Source organism: Astyanax mexicanus, chromosome 3 (genome assembly GCF_023375975.1).
Source record: "Astyanax mexicanus isolate ESR-SI-001 chromosome 3, AstMex3_surface, whole genome shotgun sequence".
In the NCBI taxonomy this organism is placed as follows: domain Eukaryota; kingdom Metazoa; phylum Chordata; class Actinopteri; order Characiformes; family Acestrorhamphidae; genus Astyanax; species Astyanax mexicanus.
Genome location: NC_064410.1, coordinates 8,710,726 through 8,729,734, shown reverse-complemented (window position 1 = coordinate 8,729,734; position 19,009 = coordinate 8,710,726). Strand labels below are relative to the sequence as shown.

Below are 19,009 nucleotides of genomic sequence, written 5' to 3'. Positions count from 1 at the left end.
GTGCAGATCTGACCTCACACCCACATCAGACTGTGCAATTAGTACTTTAACAGACTGTGTGTTTAGCAAGTCTGATCAAATGTCACCAAAACACACAGCATGAACTTTGACTGAGGATTTAGAGCCCCCTAGTGGTTCATGACTGTAATAGACAAAGTACAGCCACTGGCCACTTTATTAGAAACACCTGCTGACACCTTCATTGTGACTACTATGACTGGCCACTTTATTAGAAACACCTGCTGACACCTTAATTGTGACTACAATCACTGGCCACTTCATTAGAAACAATTGCTGACACTTGAATTGTGACTACAATCGCTGGCCACTTTATTAGAAACACTGTCTGCCACCTTAATTGTGACTACAATCACTGGCCACTTTATTAGAAACACCGGCTGCTACCTTAATTGTGATTACAATCACTGGCCAATTTTAGAAACACCTGCTGACACTTTAATTGTGACTACAATCGCTGGCCACTTTATTAGAAATACCTGCTGCCACCTTAATTGTGACTACAATCGCTGGCCACTTTACTAAAAATACCTGCTGCCACCTTAATTGTGACTACTATCACTGGCCATTTTATTAGAAACACCTGCTGCCACCTTAATAGTAACTACAATCATTGGCCACTTCATTCACAGCAATTGTTTCTAATGAAGTGGCCAGTGATTGTAGTTACTATTAAGGTGGCAGCAGGTGTTTCTAATAAAGTGGCCAGTGGCTGTACTTTGTCTATTACAGTCATGAACCACTAGGGGGCTCTAAATCCTCAGTCAAAGTTCATGCTGTGTGTTTTGGTGGCATTTGATCAGACTTGCTAAACACACAGTCTGTTAAAGTACTAATTGCACAGTCTGATGTGGGTGTGAGGTCAGATCTGCACCATGGCTGGATCAGGTAATGCTTTTACTTCAGTTTATTACTTTTAGATTGAAGAAAATCCCACTAGGATTACGGTTAAAAAATGTTTTTAGCTCTTTGAGCTGAAGTTAGCCTCTTTAGCTAACCAAAGGACGTGTATTGTTGTAGGCATGTAACTTAGTTACGTTAGGTAGCTGGCGGTAATGTTATTAGGTGACGTTATCAGGACTATTTTTAGCTTTAGGTTTGTAGGTTAAATACATTATTTTGTGTATTCATGATAGCGTTAGCTAGATATAACGTTAATAGTTTGTTGTTTGTTGACCATGGCTGCTATTGTTGGGCTTAATAATATTATCATAATATGATAATGACCGATAAAAATTAAGGCTTTAGTACTGCTTACATATGTGTATATCAGATGAAAACATCATTTAATATGTTATCTAGCTTGTGGTTTTATCAGAAATACCTTTTTACTAAGGTAAAGTTGGCTTCTCACTCGATTTTTCAGTTCCACCTTAAACAGTGCCTGAAAATTCGACTGTCAACCAGCATTATGCAACTTTATTGACTAATAACTAACCTAGCTATCACATTGTTAATAAGTTATTATTATCACATAGACTCCTTAAGATACATCTAAATATGATTTAAACACTTATAATCAAAAAAAGCTGTTATGACTGCTTTATTATGAAATAATAGAGTTAAACAAGCCTTTAGTGCAGTGTACCAAATCCCTGTGGGGGAGGCTTTATTGCAGGGAATGTTCCTGAACACTGGGCAAAAGAGCACAAACCCATACTTACACAATGCTGTTAAACCAACACTACTTTAAATACAATAAACTAGCTAATTTAATTATTTCTTTACAGTCATGGCTGAAAGTGTTTGCACCACTGAAGTATTTCCCCAAGAAAACTATTTCAGTTACACGTTTTGTTATTGTACACACGTTTATTTCCTTTTGTTTGTATTGGAACGACACAAAAAGCAGAAAAAATGGTATAATTTCACATAAAATTACTGGCACCTTGTGCATGTGATGCTCATTCAAACACCTGTGGCAAGTAACGATGTGGGAAATATAAAATCCACACCTGAAACCAAAGTAAAAAAGAGGAGATGACTCAATCTTTGCATTTTATGGCTCTGTGTGCCACACTAAGCATGGAGGACAGAACTGTCTGAGGACTTGAGAACCAAAATTGTGTACAAAAATATTAACAATCTCAAGCTTACAAGTCCATCTGCAGATATTTGAATGTTTCTTTGTCCACAGTGTCCTTGTTGCTAAAACAAAGACATATCAAATCAAATCAAATCAAATTTATTTGTATAGCGCTTTTTACAACAGGTGTTGGCACAAAGCAGCTTTACAGAAACATGATTACAGGACAAAGAATCAGGCAAAACATTACACATAGAAAATACAGAATACAGAACCCCCAGTGAGCGCGGAGGCAAGGAAAAACTCCCTCAGAGCTGCAGGAGGAGGAAGAAACCTTGGGAGGACCAAGACTCACATTAAAGGGGGGACCATCCTACCACATATAAAAACAGGACTGCAGTTTCACAAAATTAATGTGACTAAAGCCCAAGCCGGACGGGATTAGTTTCTCAGGAGGACGTCTTCTACACATTGATAAAACTCTTGCATCCGGACTGCATTTGAAAAAACAGGAGGACCAGTGAGATTTTCGGCTTTCTCGGTCACATGACATCACGTTCAGTAGCTCCTCCATTTCCACTCGCTGTTGTGTTTACATGGATCTCCTTGGAAATGCGCGTGGCAGTGGACAAATAGCTATTTTATTAAACAAAACTCAGAGAGGTAAGTATGGCGGGACTAAAATTGCCAGAGGATCACAGAGTTTAGCGAAAAACAGTAGGTAATTTAGCCTGTAATTTTCTCAGAGGATGTCTGATAAAAACACATACATGGTCGTTCTGGATGGGAATAAAATCACAGAGGATCCCCCTATAAAAGAGGAAATTACCCCAGGACCCACTGAGAAATGAATCTCGTCCAAAAACTTCTTGTCGAACGAAAAAGGGGACAAGGCCTACAAAGAAAAAATACAGTACATACAGTTAAATATGGTGGAGATTTGAATATGTTGGGGTTGTTTTGCTGCCTGTGAGAAAGGCATGATGATAATTTTGTCTGGTTTTGCTTTATTTTTGTGTAGTTGCATTACACACAAAGTAAATAAACGTGTATATAACAAAACCTGCAATAGCAATAATTTTCTGGGAGAGATTTTAGGAGTGCCAACACTTTTGGCCATAACTGTATATTGCAAAATACATAAACTATTTTAAATATGTTTGTTAAGTTTTTTCTTATCTGTGTCATCCCTAAAAATATTTTTTTTGTATCTCATTTTGTTTTTAGAGAAGAAAGCTGGAGATGACAGCGATGAAGTGAAGAGAGAGTGCGAGGCTGAGAGACATGGGGAGAGAGACGAGGAGCTCAGGCTTGTGCTGATTGGCCGAACAGGGTCTGGAAAGAGTGCATCGGGAAACACCATCCTGGGAAGACGTCACTTCCTGTCTGAGCTGAGGGCGGGGTCGGTGACGCAGGTGTGCGAGCAGGCCAGCGCTGATCTGCCCGAGGATGAGGAGAGTGATGATGAAGGTTCCAGCAGGAGGAAGAGGGTGGTGGTGGTGGACATGCCAGGATTTGGAGACACACGTCTGGAAGCTGGTAGGTTCTACAACAGGGATGTGCAGTATATTGTTAACATTATACAAACAATTATATGACCAATCACAGTCTGAGATTGAGCTTGTGTGGCTGTTTTTCAATAACAGGGTTGTTAAGAATGGGCTTGCGTTATTAAGAAGAATGTTCTTGGCAAGTTACAAGAACGATTTTGCAAGGATAGATGGATGGAGAACACACACAAAAGTAACTGACTATTGCGCAGTAGTTCAAAGCAAGTCCAGATCATTCTACCAGGAATAAGAGAATATTTGTGGTGTTTTCACACTTCACACAAGACCAATTCTTAGTTTGTTTAGGGGAGTAGGTCATTATCGCTTGTTTAGTTTGCTAAATCTTCAGCCATTTGCTGTTTTTTATTAGTTTTATTGGATTCAAAGAGTCTAGAGGTGTGAGGAACAGAGCTTTTTGGACGCTTTGTATTTCACCATGCAGGAGCTGCTCCAAACCAGCAGCTATTCAGGCCAGCATAAGATGAGTCCTATCACAGTGTGCTTTATTAGGATATCCTGATGCCTGTTACAAAATTAACCCATTACACGACCACACACATAGCACTGGGAGCGGATAGCTTCACACCAAAGTGCACTTGAAGTATAGCCCAGACCACTGATTGAGGAGTGTGTGACAGCTTTTTAAGGTTTAAAATATTTACCTCGTAATGTCAAACCAATAGTAAAATACCTAGAAATACCAATCATACCGTTGGTTTGACATCACAAGATCACATTTTGAGAAAATTTAATAGATTTGCTCATTATTTGTTTTGTCTAGTATTTTTCCTATGGCCCCTAAAGTGCCGCTCTGTGCTGCAGGGAGCATTTTTAGCAGTGTGTGGCTGCATATTAGTCACATCGCAGGACGTGCAATGTAGCTTAGGGCAAATTCATGTCATGCATTTTTGCAGCTTGATACAACTTTTTTTTTTTTTTTTTTTTCAGTGATAAATTGTTTAATGAACAAATCAATACTTAAAACTTTATACACATGAAACTATTAGGACAAATATATATTATGTGTAGTTACATATAACATTAAACTCATAATGTAACATAATATGAAATGTTTAGAAAGTGTTGTGCTGGTTTGGTGGTGGTGTATGAAATGTTTAGAAAGTGTTGTGCTGGTACGAGTGGATCACATACAACAGTTCTGCTGGTGTTCTTAAACACCTCAGTGTTTTTGCTGAACTGAGAATGTTCCACTCTCCAGAAATTTCCAGCTAACAGTGCCCTGTTGAGCAGTGAACAGTAGGTGGAGAAGCTAGGTAGGAGTGTGTAATAGAGCAGACAGTGGGTGAAGCAGCTAGGTAGGAGCGTATAATAGAGTGGACTTTGGTATATCAAAGTATATCAAATATATCAAGTATTTCAAAATGTATGTCTACACTGCTGAACATGATGAACAATAAAACTCTTCCTCTGCTGGTGGGTTCCTGGCACATGACTGGTGGAACCATCGGTTACATCCATCGCAGGCAATCCATTCAGATGCCAACACTGGATAACTTGGGTCCTCCTCACCACAGTAGCAACAGATATTTGACAAATCCTCTGATTCCTGAGTAAGGATGCCATGATGCCATGTCTTTTCGTATGAGGTCAAATGCTTGGTCTGTGTTCAAAAAGTGGACAGCTTCCCCTCGCAAGATTTGTTCAGCAAATTTGCAAACAAAGACACCACATGATGTTACATCCTTTTGTCTTGGGTGGGGAATGACATCACAAGTCCACCCTGACACTTTGCACCCCTTTGTTCTCATGAAGTCTCTTGTGGTTTTTAAGCACTTCATTACTTTGTTTTTGGTCTCACCCAATGGATCCATAAAAATGGTCTTTTTCTGTGATGGATACATAACAACTAAAGTCCAGTGGTGGTGTTCATTTATGACACCCAAAATAATAGTGTATTCTCTTGGATTCCACTTTCTTAAAATTTAGGGTGTCCCTTGCCATATTTTACTCATGGCAAAAGTGTCGATCATGTAGGCCTTTTTGTCACATGCCTGATTGTGGTTCCGCACCCTTGCATAGATGTATGCATTTATAACCTCACTCTCCAGTTCTTTTCCTGGTGCAAGACATGCTATATCCATTTCATATATCTTGTATGGCCCGATTTTGGACACCAACACACAAGCATCAGGCAGCTTACTATTCTCAACACCACAGTGACTTGATGCACGCCTTCTAACTCTCTGGACAGGAGGTGAAGTGGGTTTCCTTGTGAGGACATGGGCTGTATGAATCTCAGCTTCTGGCAGGACAGGAGATTTCTGAATCTCTGCTTCTGACAGGACAGGAGATGTAGGAATCTCAGCTTCTGGAAGTAGAGGAGATGTAGCAATCTCTGCTTCTGACAGGACAAGAGATGTAGGAATCTCAGCTTCTGGAAGTAGAGAAGATGTAGGAATCTCAGCTTCTGGAAGTAGAGGAGATGTAGGAATCTCAGCTTCTGGAAGTAGAGGAGATGTATGAATCTCTGCTTCTGACAGGACAAGAGATGTAGGAATCTCAGCTTCTGGAAGTAGAGAAGATGTAGGAATCTCAGCTTCTGGAAGTAGAGGAGATGTAGGAATCTCAGCTTCTGGAAGTAGAGGAGATGTATGAATCTCTGCTTCTGGCAAGACAGGAGATGTATGCATCTTGAGTTTATGGGGAATGTGTGGTTTTTCCTCCACAAATGGCACCAAGTGATCAAGATTGATTTTCGAAAACTTGACACAGTTTTCACCCAATAAATCTGCACTTTTGCCTCGTAAAAAAGTAAGAGTAACCCAGACATTCACTGTCCAACTTTCCTCCTTTTCGTTGCTGGCTTCTGATGTTCCTCCTTAACACCTTTTCACCAACAGCAAAAGTGTGTAGCACAGCCCTGGAAGCTTGTTTTCTTGCTTCGACTTTCTTCCTTGCAGTTTGCATGTTCATTTTCACTACCTCAAATACCTTGTCCTGCATCTCAATGGCAGGCAGAAGAATCTCTGTCTGGAGAGCATCTTCAACTGTTTCATTGACCTTGTCAAAAAAAGAAATCCAATTTAACAAAGCACTGTAGTTTTTTTTTTTTTACCCGCCACCACCCCCCCTCATTGGAGGTCTAATACTTTATTTCACTCTGCAAAATTGCATTACTCTTAAGGGAGGACATATATTAAGAAAGAGGAAAAGGAAAAAAAGGAGAAAGAAAGAAAAAAAAAAAAAATAATAATAATAATAATGATATTTGTTTATAGGGGGGTTATGTTTTTTAAAGTACTATGCCCACATTTAAATTAGATAGCTGTGGCATCAGCTCACTTATAGTATTATAGATTTCATAATGGGGCTCCAAATACTACTAAACTGCTGTTGACTGTGTTTTGTAAGTGAAACAATTTTTTCTAATGATATGTAGTCTATTAAAAGATTTAACCACTCTGTTCTTGTAATGTTTTGTTTTGACTTCCAATGTAATAAGATTGTTTTTTTTAGCTATAGTTAGTGTGACCAATATTGGGATTTTTTTCTTTTTGCTTACTTCTGACAGTTCCAAAACCGTATCATCTCCGAGTAAGCATAAAGAAGGTAAAAGTGGTATAATAGTGTCTGTTAAGTCTGAAAGGTATCCAACCACCTCTGTCCAGAATTTTCTGACTGGTGTGCAGAGCCAAATTGCATGAAAATAGGTGTCCTTCGCGTCTTGTGAACATTGCCTACAAATATCTGATTCGGAGAGTTTCATTTTAAACATCTTATCTTGTGTAATATGTGTTCTATAAATAGTTTTATATTGTATTAACTGAATATTTGGATTATGTGTCATAAAAAATATATTTGTAAAAATCTGAGTCCATTGTAAAATATCTACTGTCTTTGACAGATCCAATTCCCATTCCTTGTGGGGAATAATTACGGTGTCATTCATCGTGTTTATACTTTTGTATAGTTTTGATAACAAAGTTTTTTTTTCCGGAGTGAACGTACTGATAAGCTGAATTAGTGGTGGGGGGGTTAAAGAGTTTTGTTTTATGTTAATTCTAGAATTTAAGACATTTTTCAATTGGAGATACTGAAAAAAATATTTTTGCTTGAGAGCATATTTTCGGCATAAATCTGCAAAACTACACAAACTATTATTTTCGAAAACATCTTTTAGTTGTCTAATTCCTTTTTTTTCCCATTTAGGAAAAATAAATGTTTTGTTGTTTATAAGAAAGTCTGGGTTATGCCATATTGGTGTAAATATACATGGAATTATATCACTATTAATAAGCTTATTGGCTCTCCACCAAGCTGTAAGCGTTGTTGCTATTCCTGGATTTTTAAATAGAGGATATTTTCTAACTGAGTTTAGGGCTGCCACAAACGATTATTTTTATAGTCGACTAATCACCGATTATTTTTTATGATTAGTCGACTAATCGGATCATACGTTAATTGAATATAAAACACAGTTTATCACAATAGAATGCAGCTGCTATTATACAACCAACATTAGATTTCAGCTATATGCTAACTAAAAATAAAAACAATTAAAATCATAGTTCATTAAACCTTTAATGAAATATGCAGCTTGTTGTAACAGACAATTATTTTACTGTTTAGCATAAAGTGTAAACAACTGTGTAAAATAAGGATAAGGCACTGGCATTTATGAAACATCTCAACCGTGAGGTTGTTTGAACTATTATGAAAAAAAGTATATTAATAAAAAATGCCTCTCTGTCCAGATATTGTGTACGTTACCGTACACAGGGCAGCGGTCTGCACAGATCTGATTGGCAGAGGAGAGCGTTTGGTGATTTTACACCACACATGACTGATCTGTGAGTTTACTGCACCGAAAAGCACTGAAAACAGAAGCCACTGTCAGAATGAAATCCTTCTCTGTAGTTTATCGGTTTGGGACGGCATTTGTGACAACGTCTGGGTCCGGATCCGGATCGCGGTCCGCCTATTAGTGACCTCTGTTTTAAAGCTATCAAGATGAGTAAGTTAAGTACTAAGTTAACGCTCTGTTTACGCTAATTTTAGCAGCTAAATAGCAATTTAGCTTCTTCGTCATTTAATCAGCCACAACATGCCTCCTTTTCAGGTGCTCGTGCATCGCGGTTGTGCTGCCGAGGAAGGCAAGTTCTTCATTGCAGATATTGCATTGCACGCGTTTCACTTTTATTTTCTTGGTGATCCCACACTTTTGAGTTCTGTAGCGGGGTAGCCATGAAACCAGAGCCTGTCTGTATAATGTCCTGAGATGTCGTCCACTACCTACCCCGGTTTCCACTACTGCGCATGTGCGTCCAGGACAGAAAGGCAGTCGCAGCAGTTTGGAGAGAAAAACAAAGAAAAAAAAAACGACTAATCGACTATTAAATTAGTCGTCGACTATTTTAATAGTCGACATAATCGTGACTAGTCGACTAATCGTGGCAGCCCTAACTGAGTTACTTAAAAATGGAAGATTCTGGATATTTATTTCTCCACTTTCCGACTGTTCAATATCGATCCACTGGTTTTTAGAATTTGGGTGTAGCCAGTGTATTACATATTGCAGTTGGGTAGCTAGAAAATATTGGAGAAAATTTGGTGCATTGAGTCCACCGTGTTTTTTATCTTTTTGTAGTATGGATAATTTGATTCGTGGAGGTTTGTTTTTCCAATAAAATTGATTAATCACTGAATTAATTTCTTTAAACCATTTATAGGTTGGTACAACTGGGAGCATCTTAAATAAGTAATTTACTTTTGGTAAAATAAACATCTTGACAGCTGCAATTCGCCCTAAGAGGTTTATTGGAAGTTTTATCCATCGTTGAGTGCTATCTTGTATACTTGTTAATAATGGATTAAAATTTAAAGAGAATAACTCGGACCAGTTAGCAGAGATATTAATTCCCAAATATTTAATATTCTTTGCTATAGATAGAGTTTGTTTTTTTACATTCTTCACGTTCCAACCTTCTTTTCTTAGTGGTAGAATATAAGATTTGCTCCAATTAATGGAGTATTCTGATAAATTTGAATAAGTATTAACCAGTTTAATAGTTTCGGAAAGTGACATTTTTGGATTCTGTAAATAGAGTATTATATCATCTGCGTATAGACTAATTTTGTGAGTACTTTTCTGAATCACTACACCATTTATTTGGTCATTCTGGCGAATTGCTGATGCAAGAGGTTCTAAAAATATAGCAAACAATAGGGGTGACAATGAACACCCTTGTCTTGTACCCCTATATAGACTGAACTGTGATGATATTATATTATTAGTGTTGATTACTGCTTTAGGAGAATGATATAATGTTTTAACCCACTGAATGAAATTATTACCAAATCCAAATGTTTCAAGAGCTATAAATAAAAAATTCCAATTTAATTTATCGAATGCTTTTTCTGCATCAAGAGACTTTAATTGTTTCAATTTTTTTTTGTCTGGGAGATATTGATAACGTTAAATAAACGACGCATATTATCTGAAGATTGTCGTCCCTTAATAAATCCTGTTTGGTCTGGATGGATAATAAAAGGTATAACTGATTCTAGTCTATTTGCCAATGTTTTACTAATTATTTTAACATCCACATTAATTAATGATATCGGGCGATAGCTAGAGCAAAGTGTTGGATCTTTGTCCGGTTTCAATAGGACTGATATTAGAGCTGTATTCATGTGGGGGGGGACATCTTCTATTTGATTTATATGTGCTACCATCTTCATAAATATTGGAGAGAGTATATCTCAAAAGTGCTTATAGAACTCGACCGGGTATCCGTCTAGGCCCGGTGCTTTATTATTGGGCATTTGAGAAATAGCCTGAAAAATTTCAGCAGAGGTTAATGGTAATTCCAATGTGCTAGCCTGTTGTGAGTTAATTTTCGGCAGAGAAAGTGGGTCTAAAAATGATTGTATATCCAATTTATTTGGTCTACAGTAGGATTTATACAGGTTGCTATAAAATGTATAAAATGCTCTATTAATCTCGTGTGGATCGCTTAATATGTTGCCTTTGTCATCTTTAATTGCAGGTATTACCGATTTCTCTTTTTTTTGCTTAAGTTGATCTGCTAAATATTTTCCTGATTTATTACCCTGTGCAAACACGGTTGTGCGCAATCTCTGAATCAAAAATTGATTTCTAGTGTCAATTAAATTATTCAGTTTAAATCTCACTTCCCTTAGCTGTTTTAAAATATGTTCCTTAGGGTTATTAATATAGTCTTTATTTAAACGTTCAAGTTCCTGTTCCAATGAATTTTCAATTTCTTGTTCTTTTTTTTTTTTATACGATGAAAACGAAATAATCTGGCCTCTCAATACAGTTTTTGCTGTTTCCCATAACAAAGTAGGAGAAATGTCTGGTGAATCATTTATTTTAATAAAATATTCCCATTCTTTCTTAAAGAACTCATTAAAATTTGAGTCCTTAAGAAGCGAAATATTAAAACGCCATCTCCCAAAGGATTTCTTCGGTTGAGTACAGAAAAGACTAATGCTTACTGGTGCATGATCTGAAATTATAATTGGGTGGATTTGTGTTTTAACAATATCAGCTACAATAGAATTACTTATAAGAAAAAAATCAATACGTGAGAAGGATTGGTGGTGAGGTGAAAAATATGAGTATTTTTTTGTCAGTGGGTTTTGTAATCTCCAACCGTCACTAAGACCCAAATCATCCATGTATTGTTTTATCATTTCGTTTGAATGCCATATTTTAAAGGAAGGAGAGATATTGGAACGGTCAATGTTGGGATCTAACGCTGTGTTAAAATCCCCTCCAATGATAATTGTTGAGCCTGAATAATTCATTAACTGTGAAAAAAGATGGTGAAAGAATGCTGGGTCATCTTTATTAGGGCCATAGATGCTAGCAATAGTAAAATTTTTGTTATTTATTATTACATTAATAATAACAAAACGCCCCTCTGTGTCTGTTATGGTTGAGTTATGGATTATAGAAATCTCTTTACTGACTAAAATTGCCACACCCCTTTTTTTAGAGTTAAAGGAAGCCCAATAAACATGGTTATAAGATTTATTTTTCAATTTTTCATGTTCAGAATCTGTGAGGTGGGTTTCTTGTAAAAGACAAATATGGGCTTTAAGCTTACTCAGATGACTAAAATTTTTTGTTCTTTTCACTGGTGAATTGATGCCACGAATATTCCAGCTAACAACTTTTATAGTAGACATTATGATATATTATGGATTTTAATACAGCATAATAGGTCATTAGTCGTTGATTAAGGCAGTAGGAAAGTATACTAAGGAAACTCATGATAAATGAGCAAAGAACAGAATCTAACACTGGAGAACCCCCTTTTTTACAAAACTCATTATTTAGAAAATAGATTATTTCTAAATGAAAACACTTAACAGAACAACACATATTTCAAAAATAGCCAAACACCAAGGGTGAAAAACATAGACATTTGTCGTTTGTATGTAGCTTAATGTAGGCTACGGGTGTTATTTAAAGGTTTGTGTTGTATTAAACAATATATAAACAAATTGATATAGCCATGGAGTAGTGTTATATTAAACAATATATATACGGATCAATACAGCCATGGAATAGTGTTATATTAAACAATATATATATATACAGATTAATATAGCCATGGAGTAGTTTCCATATCTCTGTACAGTTTTCCATCAAGATACAGCCTATCTACTGAGACTGTGGCGCGTGTTCCTTTCTTGATGTGTTCTTTTCTGATCTGAAAGAGTACTTTTCTTCTTTCTTGGATTTCCTTAGGGAACTGATCGTTAAGACCAAAATGTGTCCCTTTAAGTTCTCTTCCTTTGCTTTTTACGAGCTCTTTTTGTTTATATCTTTCGAATTTGGCTTGATACAACTGAAGAATTCCTACTTGTTATTTTTCATTTTTGACATACTTACCGGAGCCAGTTCATCTGCCCATTATGTTTATTATCTTGGAGACACAGAGTGCTTTTTGTGACATGTTGGATTATTGATTTCTGAATAAGTTTGGGGAAAATACCTATGTTTTTAATATTGCAATGTACAGCTCTTGAAAAAATGAAGAGACCACTTAAAATTATGCGTTTCTCAGATTTTACTAAATTTAAAAGCTCTGGAATATAATCAAGAGGAAAATGGATGATCACAAGCCATTAAATCAAGCTGAACTGCTTGAATTTTTGCACCAGGAGTGACATAAAGTAATCCAAAAGCAGTGTGTAAGACTGGTGGAGGAGAACATGCCAAGATGCATAGAAACTGTGATTAAAAACCAGAGTTATTCCACCAAATATTGATTTCTGAACTCTTAAAACTTTATAAATATGAACTTGTTTTCTTTGCATTATTTGAGGTCTGAAAACTCTGAAATTTTATTTATTTTCTCCAAATAAAAGCTCTAAATTACAATATTTTCATTAGAAATTTGGAATAAATGTTGGCCTTAGTTTATAGAATAAAACACCAATGTTCATTATACTCTAATTCAGAAACTGAAGTGGTCTCTTATTTTTTTCCAGAGCTGTATAGCAACAAAATATCGCAATATGATGTTTTTCTGCTGTTTACAGCTGTAGGACATACACAGTATATCCTGTTTGACATTACGAGGTAAATATTTTAAACCTTAAAAAGCTGTCACACACTCCTCAATCAGTGGTCTGGGCTTTACTTCAAGTGCACTTTGGTGTGAAGCTATCCGCTCCCAGTGCCATGTGTGTGGTCGTGTAATGGGTTAATTTTGTAACATGCATCAGGATATCCTAATAAAGCACACTGTGATATGATCTCTGTATCGTTGCAGCTCTAGTCCACACTGAAATTGCTAAGTGTGTGACGCTGAGTGCTCCTGGCCCCCACGCCTTCCTGCTGGTGGTCCCGCTTGGACGCTACACAGAGAATGAGAACCGAGCTGCCCGAGAGATGCTCCAGGTGTTTGGGGAAACGGCTCTACAGCGCCACACAGTGGTGCTCTTCACCCGTGGAGATGACCTGGAGGAGGGTGGTGGTGGGATAGAGGGGTTTCTAGGTCGGGAGGAAGTTCCTAGAGAGCTGAGGGATCTGCTGCAGACCTGCGGGGGGCGATACCACGTACTAAACAACAAAGAAATGGGAGATAGAACACAGGTAAATAAATGTAATCATTTTGATGGTGTATTAGATCTGGCTGATGTTAAAAGAACACTGGAAAATTGCATGTATATTCACAAAGAAAGCAAAACTGCTTATTTTACTGCAGTGGTTTTATGATGTCCTGCTTTTGTTCTAAAGGTAAAAATGCTACTCCAGAAGGTGGAGAAGATGGTTCAGGAGAACGAGGGGCGGTTCTACACCAGCGCCATGTTCCAGCAGGCCGAACTCGCCATCCGAGCAGAAGAGGAGAGACTGATGAAAGAGAGAGGACAAGGAGAGGGAGAGGAGGTGGAGAGACCGGATGGAGGGTTAGCGATAGCTAAGAGAAGACGAACGGAGCTGGAGCAGGGCTTGAGACGGAGAGAGGTGGAGGGAAGACATGATGAGGGGGTGGAGGAGAGGGGGAGGGATGGAAGGATGAGTGAAGGGAGCTGGAGGGAGAGAGAGCGGAGGAGAGGAAGCAGGCGCCAGTCACTCCGATTAGCCGTTAGCCGCTTCCGCAGGGAAGCTGCTCTGTCTCAGAAGGTTCTAGACCAGGTGAAGGTGTTGGTTACAGCCGGAGCTACAGGCATGGCAGTGGGAGCGGTGTTTGGAGCTGCTGCCCCTCTGGCTATGGCAGCTGGAGCCTCCATGATGGGCAGCTCGGTGGGGCTGGTCGCAGGGCAGTTTGCTGGGGTGTCTGTGGCAGGGAGCGGGGTGGGAAAGGCTCTTGGCGCGATTGTAGCAGCAGCAACTGGGAAAACAGCGGTAGCCGTGGGGGCTGCTACTGGGGGGCTTCTGGGGGGATCAGTGGGAGCCTTGGCTGGGGCAGAAGCAGCCGGGCCTAGAGAGGCAGCACTGGAAGCTCTAGAACAGGTTGGCACAGTGGGTGCTATAGTGGTGGGCGTGGCTGCAGGAGTTGGTGGGACTTTAGGGGCGGGAGCAGCTATAGGGGCGATGCTTGAGGGTGGGGCTGCAGTCGGAGGAGCAGTTGGCATCGCTAATGCTACGGCTGTCGCTGCACCAAATGCTGTAGTCGCTGGGGGTGCTGCTGCAGAGGGTGCTCTGGCTGCATCGCAGGCTGTTGCCACCGGGGGCGTTGTGCAGACAGTAGGGGGCGCTGCATGCAGCGGTCAGAATGCTTTGGCAGCTAGCAGCGGGCTAACAGGTGCTCTGAACACGGTGGGAACTACAGCACGGATCATCACGGCAGTGACGGAGATCGGAAAGGCAGCGGTGGGAATCGTGGTGGCCGGAGGGCTGGTGGTGAAGGTGGTGAAGGAGAAGGTTCGGTCTGCAGCTGGAAACACGGAGAGACATTCCTACGAGATTTACTGGAACAAATGAGGGACTGTGCTAAAAGACGTAGCCTTGGAGAACAAAACATAGAGATGATGCACTGTCTTAAGCCCTATCAAGACGAGATTAGTTTCTCAGGGGTTCTGAGGTAATTTTCTCTCAGAGGGGGTTCTCTGAGATAATTACAGGCTAAATTATCTACTGTTTTTCACTAAACTCCATGGTCGTCTGGAAACTGTAGTCCTGTCCAGACGCACATCTCCAAGTTTTGTCACTTTTCTGTTTAATAAAATAGCCATTTGTGCGTTTCCGCGGAGATCCACGTAAACACAACAGCGAGTGGAAATGGAGGAGCTACTGAACGCGATGTCATGTGACCGAAAAAGCCAAAAAACTCACTGGCTCCCCCTTTTTTTTATTGCAGTCCGGATGCAAGAGTTTTATCACTGAGTAGAAGTGTGAAATATTTTTCACAGACATCCCCCTGAGAAACTAATCCCCTCCGGATTGGGCTTTAACCTGCTTTTCCATCGCTTTTTAATCGATGCTATCCAACCCCAGTTTTTTAAACTGGGTTCCATTATTAATGCACTTATTATGCCGCAGTAACTAACAGGGGTATGCATTTCAACCAAAATCTGAATTTAATTATTCACCAGATGTTCACCAGAAACTGCTTAATTGTTTAGTTAAGATGAGAACTGAGTGATTCAGAGTGGCGTTTGGTGTAAAATGTTCGGTTCAAGATAATTTTACCCAGTTACAGTAGTATAGTGTAGAGAGGTAGTGAATGGAAGCAGAACATCTGAAGCTGTACAGCTCCTCACATAAAGTTATTGCAACAAACGTATTCTGAGAATTTTCACACAAAAGGTAAAGAGACCCAAATCAAATTTTCTCACCTAATACGATGTTTACTTTTAGGCTGTTCACACTTATCTTTTTGATGTGATCTATACAGTATTTAGTATTTGGACAAATTATTCCTTTACTTTGGTTTCAGCCAAAAACTTGCATTTTGGTGCATTTCTACTATTTTAGTAAAGGGGTTTGCTCTTAAATATTTACCTGAAGCTCATATTTACACTGCACTTCATTTAAAAAACAAAACATCAAAAAATGATTGATTACCGACTCAGACGATCAGTCCAGAACTGGTTGGGTATTAATTACAGTGGGAGTGTGATGTAGAGCAGAACTGGAGCAGATGTGGAGATCAGATGTAAAATGCTGGTGCTGAGTACAGTATTATGTACTGTGGTGACGTGCCTTCAGACGGGTGTGTGTATGCCTCTACTGGAACAGTCTGCTGATCTGAACTCAATAAAGCCTGTTTTTCTGGACCATTGTGTGTGGGTGTGTTCTGATGGCCACTAACTAATTACTGTTATTACTGTATTACTACTCATGCACACACTGGCGTAGGAACCGGGGGGGATGGGTGGGACATGTCCCACCCAATATTGGAAACAGGTGGATTTGTCCCACCCAAAAATGATATCGTTTCGCTCAGATCAGCTGTACTATTAATGAGGAGACAGACCGGACCAATCACGGAGCCGGCTCAGGTATTAAGTCCCGCCTCTCAGTAGAAACAGCCAATCCGTTTTGCGGCTCGCAGAGGACCGGCAGTTTGCTGTTGGGGAAGCCCCGCCCCCTCGCTGTGAGATTTAGCAGCGGGATCGGGACGCAGCTTCAGCTGATTTTAAAACGGATCTGGATATACGGAGATTTTTCTAAAAGAAAAGTAACGATAGGCTAACCACATAAACTGTGATAAGTTTCTGATAGCTGGTTAAAAATACACGACTCTAAATCAGCACACAGATTAAACACACTGTGATTAATAAACTGCAGCTGTGTAAGTGAGTTAGCTTGGAATTAGTTAGATTGGAAGTCAACGTTAAAGAAAAAATAAACTATTTATGTAATGTTCAACTTGCCCTGTACCTGATCAGCTAATCACTATTTCATTTTTAAACTGTCTTTATTAATTTAGGATTAATTTAGCTAACTAGTTGGCTAGAAGCTGGATGTAGAGGATAGCCAGAATGTAGTACAGTACTTTATGTTTGTAGTTTAAAGCAGTTTCTTAACCCTGATCACCGCCCCAAAATTGTGTTTTCCACCTGATCCAGCTGATCAGCTAATAAACAGTCATTTACTGAGTTTACTGAGTTTAATCATGTATATCCAGCAGTGTATTAGACACATCATACCACCACTTACTTTAATAAGTGCCTTTAAAGCAGAGGAAGCTCTAGAATATGTAGAACAGTGTTAATATTCAGTAGAATATGTAAGAACAGGGTTCACAGTAAGGCCACATGTCCTTTATGAAACGTAAAGTTACATTCTTTTACATAAAAGGACACCAATCTTTAGAAGAGCTCTCAGTAGAAAAAAGCGTAGGATTTTTTTTAAAGAGTGGAGAAAATGTAAATATACAACAGAATTGACATGCCAATACATGATTATAATAATAATAATAATAATAATAATAATAACCAAATCTGTTATATTATTTTAAATATTAGGTGATAACTGATCATTTTTGTATGTATATGTATATGCATATTTTTTTCTTACAACAGTAAATGTAATGTGGAGTAACATGTTTAGGTTGTAAAATCACCTTGTTAACTAATAAAAAACAAAATACAGAAAAAAATGATTATTTGTGATTAAAAGTAATTTCCACAAATGTTGTTCTAAGAAACTATTGGGTGGGCTTGGGTTCATATTGGCAAATATGTCCCCCCCAATATCAAACCTGCTCCTACGCCCTTGCATGCACACACACACAACCAGCAGGTGGTTTTCACCCACCCACTCCTGTATATCTCCAGCACAGATAACAGAATTATATTTACTTTTCCTGTTTTATAGCACAGATAACCCTGTGTATTAATAAAATTTAATGGTCAGGGTTTAAACAGGGCTGTACAGGATGTGATGCACATTATAAAACACTAACTTAAGGAAATGAAGCCCTGAGTACATTAATTAATTATACATACAGCTCTGGAAAAAATAAGAGAGCATTTAAAAATTACAAGTTTCTTTGATTTTACCAAATTGAAAACATCACAAGCCATCAAACCGAGCTGAACTGCTTGAATTTTTGCACATGGATTGGCATAGTCATAGTATCCAAAAGCAGTGTGTAAGACTGGTGGAGGAGAACATGCAAAGATGCAGGGTTATTTCACCAAATATTGATTTCTGAACTTGTTTTCTTTGCATTATTTGAGATCTGAAAGCTCTGCATCTTTTTTGTTATTTCAGCCATTTCTCATTTTCTGCAAATAAATGCTCTAAATTACAATATTTTTATTTGGAATTTGGGAGAAATTTTGTCCATAGTTTATGGAATCAAACAACAATGTTTATTTTACTATAAATAGCAAAATCAGAGAAACTGATTCAGAAACTAAATTGGTCTCTTATTTTTTTTTCTACAGATCTATATTGTTAAGACATCACAGAACTCCTTTTTCTTATATTATGTATTGTCTAACAATTAGAACAATTATAATACTTTTATTTCCAATAATATAAACTTACTATTGATGGTAGGAATCTTACAATAAAATGTAAAAATACATGTGTAGTAATCAATTATATTCTTCTGAACCTATAAACCTATTAAAATAATATTTCTGTTGAACATGTACTTCAAGATAAAAAAATACTAATAATGTAAACTTCTTTTTACTGACAATTCTTATAATATGAACCTGAACACTGTTACTCATTTAATATAACCTACTGCTTAAAATATTATGGTGCTATAAAACTTATTAAAATATTATTTGTGTTGAACTTGTGCCCTGTAGAACAATTATTATAAACACACTAAACTTAAAAAAAAAAAAATTATTTTACTATACCTTTATAAACATGCTATTACATAGTGTACGCCTACTATTAATACAAAACTATTATATGTAGCTATAAAACTAATTATACATTTATTGTTACTATATCATATCCTGTTAATATATGGTATTTCTACACTACAACGCTCTAAAT

The 19,009-nt window shown here is 38.1% G+C and overlaps 1 protein-coding gene across 1 annotated transcript; it reads left to right on the top strand.

Moving 5' to 3' along the window:
- Positions 1 to 768: 768 nt before the first annotated feature.
- Positions 769 to 16,317, top strand: LOC111188799 (uncharacterized). Its single transcript, XM_022662615.2, has 4 exons — positions 769 to 906; positions 3,272 to 3,583; positions 13,368 to 13,690; positions 13,835 to 16,317. The coding sequence occupies exons 1-4, from the start codon at positions 894 to 896 to the stop codon at positions 15,020 to 15,022; spliced, it is 1,836 nt and encodes a 611-aa protein (XP_022518336.2). The 5' UTR covers positions 769 to 893; the 3' UTR covers positions 15,023 to 16,317.
- Positions 16,318 to 19,009: the final 2,692 nt, after the last annotated feature.